Genomic DNA, 13289 nt, shown 5'->3' with positions numbered 1-13289 from the left:
TCTTTGTAAGTTTACTCCATAAGATGAATTTTGATTGATACTTCTAAGTATCTAAAGATAAGAGTTTCGAAATTCAGAAGGTACGCTGTTCTGTTTTGATATTGGCCAAAAGAATAAATGGGAACAAGTAATGCACAAAAAACTTGAGAAATTATGCCTATACATGTGTGGGACTTTTTTCCCAATGCTCTATTGGCCATAGTTACATTCATTAGCAGTTAAATAGCATATATGTCAGCAAGTTGAACATACAAGTTAAATGGACGAAAACCATTGTCAAATATACAGGAAAGATTACAAGTTTAAAAAATAGTTGGTTTCCAGGTCACATGAAATATAACTGCATAAGAGGGGCAGAGGGAAGTTAATGCAGGTAAAATAAACCACTGTATTTGGCTTGCTTTACATTGTTTTGTGTGTAAGTCCTATATTGGACTACTTTGCCATGTCAGTACTCACAGCTGATTTATGGTTGATATTTTATGCCTAATTAATAGTCAGATTCTCAGGTACAAATTCCTATGGTTAATGGGGCTGCAGAGTTTGGAGTAACGCTATTAATGCAACCATTCCTGCACATTCTCTAAAGATAAAAGTAATTTTGAAAAGCAAAGACAATGAAGATCTTTTCATTACCCATTACTGGAAATCTAGTTAATTTTTCTTAAATAGAAATATCCAGAAGTCATTACATCATAACAATGTAAATTCTGCATATCCCTGCAAAGTAAATGGAGAGTGCCCCTTTTTTTAAAAGTAATCTTCAAAATAATGTTAGTGATGATGGTAAAAGTCTCTGACTACCAAGGCAGAATCATTGAAACCAGCAGAAAATCTCACTGCTACATTACAGATTCTAATGAACAGAAGTGAACAGCCAAAGTCAGGAAAGAAATTCATTTTTTTTAATACTGGGATATCCTAGATAAGATATAGGATACAGGACCTGAATGTGAAAGCTGAACTTCTAAAAAATACATCAGAATGCAAGATAACTTGTTGATGGAGTTGTTCTAAATGTGGGCATCATCAAATACAGAAGCTTAACATATTAGTTTTATGAATCTCAAACTGCATTCTGAGTGAAATGCAGTAAAGTCAGACTGTGAAGAAATGTGTTAAAAATCTTATTTAGAGAAATAATTCAAAGGCTTTACATAGTATAATTATATGACAACTATAAAAAGACTTCACTAATGCAATAGGGCTCACAATTTTTAGAAACGACAGTATACAATAGTCATCCAATATAGAAATTCCTTGTGCTTTTTCTTCCACAGACCTATTTCCTTAGCAATCACTGTAACATGATGTGTTTGCTATGCAGTATAGTGTAGTCTTAGCAATCTTAACAGGAACTCTGCACTTCAGAGAGAAAGAAAGAAAAATAATAAAAAAAGTAGACAGGGTACCATGGACTGAGGTCCAAATCATTAGCACCTGGGCTTCAAAAGTTATTCCACTGTCTCCTTAGCTACCAAAACTGTGCTATGTAATTAAAAAAACCTGAAATGTTGATCTATTTTTTCTCTCATTATGCAAATATTTACAGTATGTACTTTATTAAAAAGTAATTGAATTTTTGCATAGTTTCCAATTCTTACATTGTTGTAGTGATACTTCAGTAATTTCACTTGCTGTCTGGAAGATGCAGTTAAATAAATGGGTGTGTCAGTGATTTTTCTACATGAAACTCTCTCTGGACTAAGCTGAGGCATTTTCCCAAATCAGTGCATTAGCACTGTTTGTATTGTCTCAGCATTGGGGCAGGAAATTAACTTTGCTGTGTAATGAGCTAAAACCAAATACTTGTCACTACGGTTTCTCCACAGATTTTCTTTTTTCAAAGTATGTTATATTTGTCAGTGAAGAGTTACTTGTCACCCTCCTTCAATAAGCTTCCAGGCAGCTTTTAAACTCAGTTAGGATTGAAATGCACTATGAAGACCAATATAAATATATACTTTTATGCAATATAAGATAAACCTGAAAAGTGAAATAACAAAAGAGAAGGAAATTAGAATCTGATAAAGGTTCATATTAATAGCTATCAAATGGGCTGTGAAATGTAAATTTGAAAACAACCTACACACACATTGCTGGAACACTATCGAAAATCGATTACAATATTCTTTTTTATTATTTACCATACCATCATTAAGTATCAGTTATGCCTAACAATACCTTAAGAGGAAGACAATTAATCAAAATTCTGCAGAAATCCAAGAATGTTTTAAGTGGGCTTAATAAAATTTTAAAAGAGCAACAAATATTTTCGTTCTTTGAATAATCCAAATTGTATTCGATAGACCATTCATTGGCTGCTACTGTACTTACAGCTTTGTTCCTACACTATGAAGTTCAGTAAGATCAATTAAACTTTATAACTACTTCCTCTAATCACACCAGACAAGCATTCAAGATGAATACTCTCATAAAGAACACTAAAAATAATTTAATATATTGAGATTTAAGTGATCATAATCAGCTTTCAGACTTAATACTCTGTTAAGATTGATAGTTATGTTTTTGTCTGCTGTGGTATTCTCATTATAAAAAAGATGTCTTCTTGACATTACCCAAAGAGACGAAAATAATATCTTTTAATATTTAGATACCAACTCTTTCCAGTGTAAAAACATTATATTCCATTTTATCAACTAAAATTACCTCATATATAAGGTCTAGAATTTCAATGGAGAATTAGGGATTTGATGTTGGGCTAATTCTGTACAGGAACCAGAGAGAAAAGTTGTGATTTGCATTCTTTTTATAAAACTGAGCCACTAGTTTAAGCCTCATGTCATTTGCAAATTCAGTTGATGTTCCTAGTTCATCATCTCAAGTAAAGTGAGCTTGTCTTTGCAGTCAAAGGATGGTAAGTATTAACCTCTCATTTCAGAGAATGAATTTACATTATATAACCAAAAGCTATGTCTCCATTTCAGATTGAGGTAGAATGGTTATGGAGTTTGGCACACACTGTAACCCCCAAAGACTTGTCTTTGTGCACAAGTTCTGCAGGGAGGAAGGAGACAGTGGAAAAAATGGAAAAAGATACAGTGATAATGGCCAGTGGGTTTTAAAAATAAAGAAGTATAAATCTGCCATTATAGCCAGAGCACCAAACTATCCCAAGTCTCATTATGGCTGATATTGATACTTCAGTAGAAGGCCAAAAAATGCCTGTTAAAAACCTGTTTTTCTCTCACACAGATGAATGAAGCTTATAAGCTTATAAGAATGAGTGTATCATTCAAATAGTGAAAATTTTATTTAATCAACAACTCAAGAAGATGAGTTATTAAGATGAATAATTTCTTAGCCTCAGTGGTTTCCTGTAAGGACACTTTTCACTGCATGAGGATTTCTTATGCATTGTATTATTACCATTTGATCTTTTCTTAATTTCATACTTGTAAATATTGTAGTTTCCCGCATCACTATATTTTATATCACTATATTTTGTATTTTGTCTGCTATGGAAATCCCAGTTGATGAGTCAAAAGCCAAATCCTCAGTTTATTACAAAGGCTTGTTAGTTACATTAATTTTTAAATAATGTATTACTGTCATCTATTAGCAAACTGATGAAATATCCTGGAGTTCCAATTTCATGATACAAAGCCAACAATTCTATATGAGCACTAACTCCATCATGGTTCAATACAGGATATTTTACTGAAAACAGATATGGTATATAATAACTTTCATTTTGAGAGCTCTCACACTCTTTGTGAGACCACAACAATTAAGAATTCACCTCCCATTTTCCTCTGTGGCAAAACTGCCTGAGTATGCCTGGCTATATCATAACTAGTCTTGGAATTATTTACCCAGGTTTATGATTTCACATAAAAAATTTAAGGCCTATTTTTAAACTCCTCATGGTTGATACCACATTAATAAATACACTTCCTCATTTGTATGAGGAAATTTTGGACACCTTATTTTGTACACCATTACCTTAAGGTAACGGGCAAGAACACTGAAACAGAAGATATTTGTAGTACTACGGCTACTACTATTATTATTACTAATATTATTACATTGTTTCATGTTTTCATTGCTTATAGTTTCTTTAAATACTTTATCTCCTATAGTGTCTTAGAATGACAATTCTAAGTTTTTAAAAATAGCTCTTTCCATATCACAGTGCCTTCAGCTCCCAACAGCATTAACTGCCATGTTCAGGTTAATAAGAAAAAGGTCAAGCATTACTAAAAAGTACATCTGGAGCCAAAACAAGTTGCCACTTCTTCATGTAACTTCAGCCAGATATGTCCCAATTAACTTCTATCAAGAAAAACGCTTACAACTGACCTCTTCATAACCTTATGAGCTCTTCAGATACAATCATATGCTTACCTTACAAAATATATTTATCATTTTGGGGAAAAAAAAGTATTTCGTGTCATCATGTCAAGTATAATCACTGTAATCACACTAACACTTCAGTTTTGAATGCAAACTTCCTGTCATCTTCAATATGCAAAAACATTGCTGTTTAGCCATAGCACACGGTATGGAAGATATTCACCACTAAAACACCAAAACAAAAAAAATCCCACAAAACAGAAATGGGAAATTAACAAACTGTTTTTGGTAGTAGAGTAGATTTTATACCAAAGATGGCAAACAAAGCCATACTTAATCCTTAAGTTTTCAAACAAAGCTAAAAATAACTATAACGTCTAACTACGCTGAAGGGTATGTTATCAAAAAAAGCTTCTCATTAGTTGTCAGCTAAGAGTAACTTCAAAAGCAGTCCCTGAGCATCCATTAATAGCTTACTGACAACTTCCTTATCTCTTACAAGCTGTTGTGAGAGCTGAATCAAACCAGCATATGAGGAAAACTTTCTAACAGTGTAAATCAAAGCAATCACATGCATCTCATCAGTTAACAACAGTTAACAACAGTTACCCTTTTCAGATCATCAAAAAGGTTAAGTTTATATAATGAAAAATAGACAGAAATCTACGTCTGTCACCTGCACCTGTGGGGTTTCTCTAGTTTGCTTGTTTTGGTTGGTTGGGGTTCTTTACTATAACACTATAGAAATATATTAACGAGGATTTAAATATACAGTTCAAAACGTCAAATACTTCTAACAGAACTGTGATTTCGAGTTTCTATATTTAAGCATATTTTGGAAGCAGAATTGAGACACTATCTTCTACTTAACTTTCATCTTACACTTATTTCATGTGATCTATAATAATCTATTATCTGCATTCACATCTGCTTTGTAAACATACTTATATTGACAGCTTCCTGAACACACTGTCTCAATACAAACTCTGGCTGTGAATGTTTCGGAACACTTCAGAATTCAACATAAAAAAGCTATATATTTGTTTCCAAATATTTTGACCTGTAGAAAAGTAGGTGGTAGCAAGTGAAAGTTTATTTTTATCTCTTTTTGTAGCTTTTAAATTTACCTGAACATGGAAAATAGATTTTTGTTCTGTTGCTTTTGTTTTTTTTCTCTGCTTATCTAGAGAAAAAGTCGTAGGATGTAGGACAAAAGTCCTCTGTAAGTCTAAGACTAATGTAACTTTTGAGTAGTAATTACGGTACTTTCCAGATTATACAAAAGAAGGCTGTTACACTGTGAAGCCCCTAAAAGCCCATGTGTGTAAGTACGCTTATATCTTCCTTTTTTTTTTTTTCAACAGTGAACAAAAGCAGAAGGCAAGGAAAAGAGTTTCGCCAAGATTCCCTACAAGGGTATACTCTCCAGATGGCTGAGAGAGTAGAAAACCATTGACGTGAGAAAAGTGGAAAAAACCCTAATTTGTTGTGGAAGAAAGTTCCACATCCTCATCCGTACAACCTCTTGAAAATTTTGGGTTTAATGCCTCTTAATAAAATTCTTATGAAAATATTAGCATGCAAACAGTGAATGTGACAATCCAAAGTCAGATTAGGACTTTAAGACATTCAAACATCTGAAACTTGAATGTCTGAAATTATTCTGAAAATCTGAACAGCTTTATTGTACAATGTGATTCCCATACCAAACAAACTTTTTGCAGTCAAAATATTCTACACTCACAGTTACAATGACAAATCCTAAAATGTGAGGTTAGTACTTTGGGTGCTCTTAGGCACCCAACTTGTCGGGTTGTTTTTTTTAATGAGCCAAGCAGCTAATAGTTGCTATATAGTTATTTATTGCAGAAGTACATTACTTTTAAAGCAGAAGTCAGAGGCACTAAAGTTCATGGTAAGTTTTGGTATAAAGTTCCAAATAGAAGCAGAAGTAAAGTAAAAGTAAAAAGAGCAAATGGCAAAAAGCAATGGCAAAAAGCAATGGCAAAGAGTAATGGCAAAACACAAAAGTAAAAGCACCTGCTCTTTTTACTGCATGTTCTTATATAGAAACTTCCCAACTAGCTAAGACGTAAACTCAGATCACTACTTTTTAACTTAGAATTTTGGCTTTTTAGCACACCAGGCTACGTATAAACTACACATATGGTTCATTTTGTTCTATTAAAAAAATGTAAGCAATATAATCACTATAGCTTTATTATGTCTAAGATTAAATTCTTGGAGTTTCTGCAGAAGTCTTGGTATCTCAGACTGTGTTTTTCAACTTTTACTAGGAACTCACACTTCTACACTGGCATCTAAGACTTTTTGCTTACTGAAGGCACTTAAAACTTGTTTTACTTAATAACTTGTCTGCTTATTTTAAAACTTAAACTTATATCTCTATTTTATATGTGAGTGGCTTAACATACTTCAATCGATCTAAAGGCTTTAATTCAATCTCTGTACTTTGATTTCTCTTTGAAGAATTCAGAGACTCCTGACTTACTAACACTAAAAGGTTTTTTAAAAATCAAGAAAAAAGCCTGCATATATATACATATCCACATGCTGTTTTCTCCACTTGCTATTATGTTCAATAGTTTAATAATTTTTTTAAACTACAAATTAAAGATGAGGTAATAGGTTGCATCAAGCTCTAGAAAAACTCTTATTTGTACGGTATTTCTGACTGACAAACTATGATCTCTGTGGAACTAACAGTTTTTGTGAGCATCATGTTGCGAAGAGTCTGCTTCATGTTTGTGTGTGAATCAGGCAGGCCAGTTTTTGAAGGAGCTAATCAGCTTCTAGAAAAAGGATAAAAACTCTGGGGTATATGTTCTATGTAGAAAGCTTCTATAGAGAAAGCTTGAAATTAGGCTTTTGGTCAGAGTGAAGACTGAAAAAGCAGGTGTCATGAGTTGAACCTCTTTCCCATCCTTGAATTCCCCTACTATTTAGGAAAGCAGGACTTCACACTTTCTTGTAAATAAACAAATTTGCATGAAAACATGAACTTCATTAACAATTTTTCCTCTAAGCTAGAAAGATGTGCAAAACCTTTAAGTCCAGTTAATTACTTTAGTCAAACCCATAACAAACAAGTAATGTACCAAACTGGAACAGAATTATTTTTTCATGGCATGTAAATATACTCGAAGAGGAACACAGTAAGGGCACTCAACTGAAATAGCCCAAGGTTATTTTCACAGTCATATAACACTGTACTGTCATGCAACCTACTTATTAAAGAATTCATATAAATTCAAGCTGGATAGATACAATAAATCTTGAAGTAAGAGGATATGAATGTTCCTTTATATTACACACCAACTCCATTTAAAGTCAGCTTTTCTCTATAGAGAAAATGTTTTTCCTGTCTTATTGACCCAGCGAAGCAGTGAAGACTTCCACTTTTATTTTTTTTTAATTCACATTTCCCAGACTATTATTCTACAAAACCCTACTTACTAACCCTGAAAAGAACAACAAATGTTGACTTGGAACACTGTGATATCAACAGAATAAATTACTGAACAAGATGGACAGAAATAGGAAGTTTCATCCAGCCAGTTTGAGAGGTCAGCTTCAGTCATTCTACAGAAATGCAGATTGCAATTGGAGTGAACCAGGATACACTTGAAATCTAGAAAGGCAAAGAAAGAAAAGATCTTGACTAGAACAGGACCAATGGAATTCTGACCCCTGGGCATAACCAGGTATCATCAAAAATTGTCAGCATATACAGGCACTAAACTGGTTCATTGACAGAGAACTTACTTGAGCATGCAGGTCACGAGGATGTAGAACCTGTTACAGAAACAATTGCTTGTGAAAAAGCAAGCAGCTACTAAAAGAAGACAGAAACGTTTATTGCTCTTTGTATAAAGTACTCTCTAACAAGTTTAATGGAAAATGAGACACCATTATAGTTTACCTGAACATTTGGAAAAGTAATATATTTATTTTGTTTTTCAAACAAAATAAATTTACTGTGGAAATCTAAGTAGTGAATACATACTATGACTGAGTAAATAGACAAGAAAAGATATTACTAGAAATATAATTTTTTTTCCCACCAGACACATTGAAACATAATTTCCAAAACTGTTCTCATTTGGAGAAATGTCTACCACAGAAGTAAACTTATGTCATCTCTTCTTCAATTCACTCTTGCAGAAAACAATGTATTAAATACAGGTGTATTTTTGGTCCTTTACTAACACTTTGGGTCAAAAATAGATCAGTATTTAACGAAGTAGTATGTTTAAAAGTATAAATATATTTGGCATTTGAGCAAATAAAAAATCTTTGAATTTTGCTTTAACGCTACTTGGATTTCTTCAAGCTTTTCCTATAAAAACTAAAAATTATATTTGCTTTAATTTCCCATTGCCTTATAATATAGTGTCTACATTTTCCTAAAGAAATATAATTTTTTAATGGAGTTTGTTTGGGTTGCTTCTGGAAGTACAAATTATGCATTACAGAACCAAAGCTGCCTATGCAATGACCTCTCAGTACAGAAGGTGTCATCTCTTCCTGATTGAACGTAATAATTGGCATTCATTGGTGGGACAACAGAAGAGACAGAAGAAGAAACAGTAAGGGCTCTCAGTCAGACACTCTGCTGATCTCGTTTAAGTTAAGACTCATAAATTAATTGTTGTTGTTAAATTAAATAGATGTATATAAAATAACCAAATAGAAAAATGGTTTTGTTTTAGACTTTTTAATACAAGACTATATAAAGAACTTTACTTAAAATCAAGATGAACTATTTTCACTGCATTACACCTAAACCAGATGTTTTTCAGTCAGAAAAACATGCATGATCTATTTTATAGAAAATAATGCTTTTTTCCTTCACTGTTTTCTTCCATGATATTGTCAAATTTATTTATTTTAGGGTTAGTGTCTAAGTTCTGTAATAGTCTCTTACTGTACTGAATCTGTCACTTTTAAAGATGTTATTTGGGCTTCCTAGTGTAATTTTAACCTTATAATGTGGCTACTCATTCTGCTTAGTTTAGGCCTGCAATAGCTCTGAAAGAGATAGATCAAAGAACAAATACGAATAACAGAATAGAAGTGCATATTCACTAATACTAGAAAAGAGAGAGTCTCTTATGATTTTCACCCCTATAGAAGACTTTGGCTCTGCCACTCCAGGCTTCCTTTTACTTCCCATAGACTAAACTGCAAATCTCCTGTTTATAAGATGAATAACATAATGGATATTGGTGTCTGAAAACGTACACACCTTTAACATTTCAAAATGGTTCCTGCAACCAGATCTATAATTATTTAATCAGGAGCTTATAATTATTTAATCAGTAAACAAATATTAGTGGCAATTTTAGATATATACATATAACTATATAGCAAGAGGGTATTATCTGTATTTATCCATCTTGAGTGATAACAGATTCTAAAATCACTCTACAAGAGCAGTGGTCTTCTTCTTGAAGTTGACATATGAAGAGGATAACAAATAACTTGTTTGCACACTTCTGCAAGTATAATTCCTGAAGATCTATGGAAGTTTTCCATATATTTTTCAAGGCTAATTTGTCCAGGAAATATTCTCTGACCTCTAATGAACATAATCACTGATGAATAATAATTGACTAACTTTTTCCTGCTTCATAACACTTAATACAGAATGTTGTATAAAAGACAATACAGGCAGGATCATTGACTGTGTCAAATATGAATTTTTATGGCCAGCAAAATGAGGGAGGGGATTCTGCCCCTGTACTCTGCACTGGTGAGACTCCACCTGGAGTGCTGCATCCAGTTCTGGGGTCCCCAGCCCAGGAAGGACATGGACTTGTCAGAGCAGGTTCTGAGGAAGGCCACAAAAATGATCAGAGGGATGGAACACCTCTCCCATGAAGACAGACTGAGAGAGCTGGGGTTATTCATCCTGGAGAAGAAAAGGCTCTGGGAAGACCTCCTTGTGACCTCTCAGTACTTAAGAGGGACTTATAAGAAAGTAGGGATGCACTTTTTTTGAAGGGCCTGCAGACTTAGGAGTAAGGGTTTTAAACTAAAGGAAAGTAGAGTCAGATTAGATGTAAGGAAGAAGTTTTTTATGATGAGAGTGGTGAGACACTGGAACAGGTTGTCCAGGAAGATGGCAATGCCAAGTACCTGGAAACAATTAAGGTCAGGCTCGATGGGGCTCTGAGCAACCTGATCTAGTTGAAGTTGACCCTGGGTTGGACTGTATGATGTTAAAAAGTCCCATTCAATCCAAAGTATTCTATGATTGTTCTATTTAGCAAGGAAATTCACTCAGGATGGTAAAGTGCTTTTCCTTTGTGAAGAAAAACTCAAGCTTTAGCCAAAGTATAAAAAAATCACAAAATATGATAAACTCATTTTCTTATTTGCAATGTACAAGCAAATTTTAGTGGACTGCCAATTTGGCTGAATATGTACTTTCTAAGTCTATGAAAAAGCTGTCACAAAAGACAGACTTTGGAGATATTGAAGAAGGTGCTGTGGAGCAGAGAAATCTGTATTAGACTCTCCTCCTGCCACTGTTTGTAACGTTGCTGAAGACTTACAGGTGCAATAAATGCTAATAATAATGCTAATATAAAGTTAGAAAAGAACTTTTACCTCTTTTCTTAAAACAAGAAAATAAACTCATATCCCTACAAATTTAGTTTTAAAAATAGTAAAACTATTTCAGAAAATCATCAGAATAAAAAGTCAACATCTAAAAAACCACAGGATTGTCTACACAATGTTAAATTCTCTCTCTATTATATCTGCACCACTGAATTCAACGCTTTTTCAAACTTTAAACCTTACATTCAGTGCAAAGAAAGAAAGAAAGTGTAAACGATTGAAATTTGAGTTACTCAGGCCGCTGGTAATTCCTGAATTTCAAGTTTCAAAAGCTTCATCTTAAATAATGCTCATCTAGCCTAGATGTCATCCCATGAGATTATATTTTCAGGATCACATTTTTTATTCTCCATTAGTCCATATTGTAGCAGCTCATTAGGTTTTTTGATTATCTACATATGAAATGTGGACATTTCACAAAAAAGAACAAAATATGATTCTAAACAAAGATCGTGAAGGACCTCTGTCATAAGTGTCATAAAATACAGAGGTGATTTTGAATCATGGAATAGCCAATTATTTCTTTACATTAGCACTTTGAAATGTACATTAAGGGTATAATGTGATTTTGTCTTGAGTTAAAAATTGCCAAGAAACTTATCTATGAGATCTGGTAGAGAACCTTAACCATGGAACTGTTGTGACAATACTGAAGACTGTGAGGTAGATTTTTGTCCTATTTAGAGGGAAGGGGAAGGGGAAGGGATTTGCTGTGGAAAGGACCTATAATGACCATCTAGTCCAACTGCCTGATCAATTCAGGGACAGCCAAAATGTAAAGCATATTGTTAAGGGCATACTCTAAATGGCAGGAATCAAGCACCTCTCGAGAGTTTGAGTCATGCAGCTCTTCACTAATCTTTGTTTTCAAGTAAATTCTATTCCACTTAGTGATAATCCAAGTATTTTTTGGCAAAAAACCCCAAATCAGAGAGTACATGTGTTACTGAAGAGAAAGACAACAGTTAAGTTCAGTATAGAATATTTGGATACATAATTAAGAAAGACTAGACATCAAGATTTAAGAAATGAAAATCAGCTGTTTTCTACTGAATTCTCATATTGAGAATTTACGACATTTTTTCTCCCACAGTAAAATATATTTAAGTCTTCTAATTTAATTAGATATCTGAGCAATAGTGCCTAGTAATTTCTTTGCTAAATGTCTACCAATATTCAGGTCACCTGAAAACAAATTTGTTTTGTTTCATTTTTAGGGGGGCCAAAAAGTTCCATGTCACTGTTGTTTATTGCTGTACTTTGATCTCACAAAGAAAATACCTAAAAATATATTGACATTGCTTTCCACTCTTTACAGATAAGGTAAAGTTTAATAATAAACATAAACATGAACTCCAAACACCTTAAAAGACTTTCAAAAAAAAGTAATCAGAATACAGAAGTCCTATAAGTTTATTAGGTAGCTACTGATTAAAACAGTGACTGCAACTCAAATAAACTTTTTTTTAATAAAAAAGGTACTTCAGTCTAGATCTCTTTGTGCCTTATTCAAATTCGACATGCAAATATAAGAAAACAGCTATACATGATTGTTTCATCACAGACCACAAAAGAATTAATCTGTTTATTTGACTAAAGATATTATTGGAGAGGTTTTCACTGACAAAGTTGACTTAGTAAATAATGGTCCGCATTCATTATTGCAGGAAAGACATCTACAATATCTAAGTTAAAAATCCAATAAATCACTTTTTTATTGCTTAATGCAGCAGCTGAGAGTACTATGAGGTTACAGACCTGTAGTTTCACTATTGGCATGTTTCAGGTCTTTCTCAGAAATACAAAATCAAAATATCCTAACCCATACTCATTTTTTTTCTTAAAAGAACAATGATTCTAGTCATGTTCTGATTAATGATCCTATGGATAACAAAAAAACCCATAATAATAACAGGTGCTAAAGAAAACCACTACTTTAGAAGATTAAGAAAAGTTATATCAAACTGGAAATTACGGTATGAATTTTGTAATGACACGGTTTCCAACACAAACTTGTTTTGCCTGTATGGCAAAGCATTACTCCAATTTGCATATAAACACACTTTTAGATGCAGGAGCTCCAGCAGTGTAATCTGCTCAACTCACAGTGGATGGTCACATAATTTTCAGAAAAAGGGATGCCATTCTCATACTGAATTCCTCAAAAATTCTACAAAATTGACAGAACAAAATAGCAATAATGTTAACAGTAATCTGTGTCCTGCTCATTATCAAAGTAACTGAATGAACATGACCTGAAATGCAATGAGTGTTGCTAAATGCAAAACAAGCCATACAGGTGAAAATAAACCTCCAGCAAATTG

The 13289-nt window shown here is 33.3% G+C and overlaps 1 protein-coding gene and 1 long non-coding RNA gene across 2 annotated transcripts in view; one reads left to right on the top strand and one right to left on the bottom strand.

The window, feature by feature from the left end:
• Positions 1-13289, top strand: part of LOC148224288 (uncharacterized) — an 80779-nt gene that overhangs the window by 26688 nt on the left and 40802 nt on the right. The window lies entirely within an intron of this gene.
• PACRG (parkin coregulated) overlaps positions 3308-13289 on the bottom strand; it is a 95583-nt gene continuing 85601 nt past the window's right edge. The window contains exon 4 of the mRNA XM_088161416.1: positions 3308-7969. Within this exon, the coding sequence (XP_088017542.1) occupies positions 7916-7969 (54 nt within the window). The 3' untranslated portion in view covers positions 3308-7915. The remainder of the gene's footprint in view (positions 7970-13289) is intronic.

Source organism: Sturnus vulgaris, chromosome 3 (assembly GCF_052056855.1).
Source record: "Sturnus vulgaris isolate bStuVul1 chromosome 3, bStuVul1.hap1, whole genome shotgun sequence".
Classification (NCBI taxonomy): domain Eukaryota; kingdom Metazoa; phylum Chordata; class Aves; order Passeriformes; family Sturnidae; genus Sturnus; species Sturnus vulgaris.
This window is presented reverse-complemented; position numbering and strand designations above follow the sequence as displayed.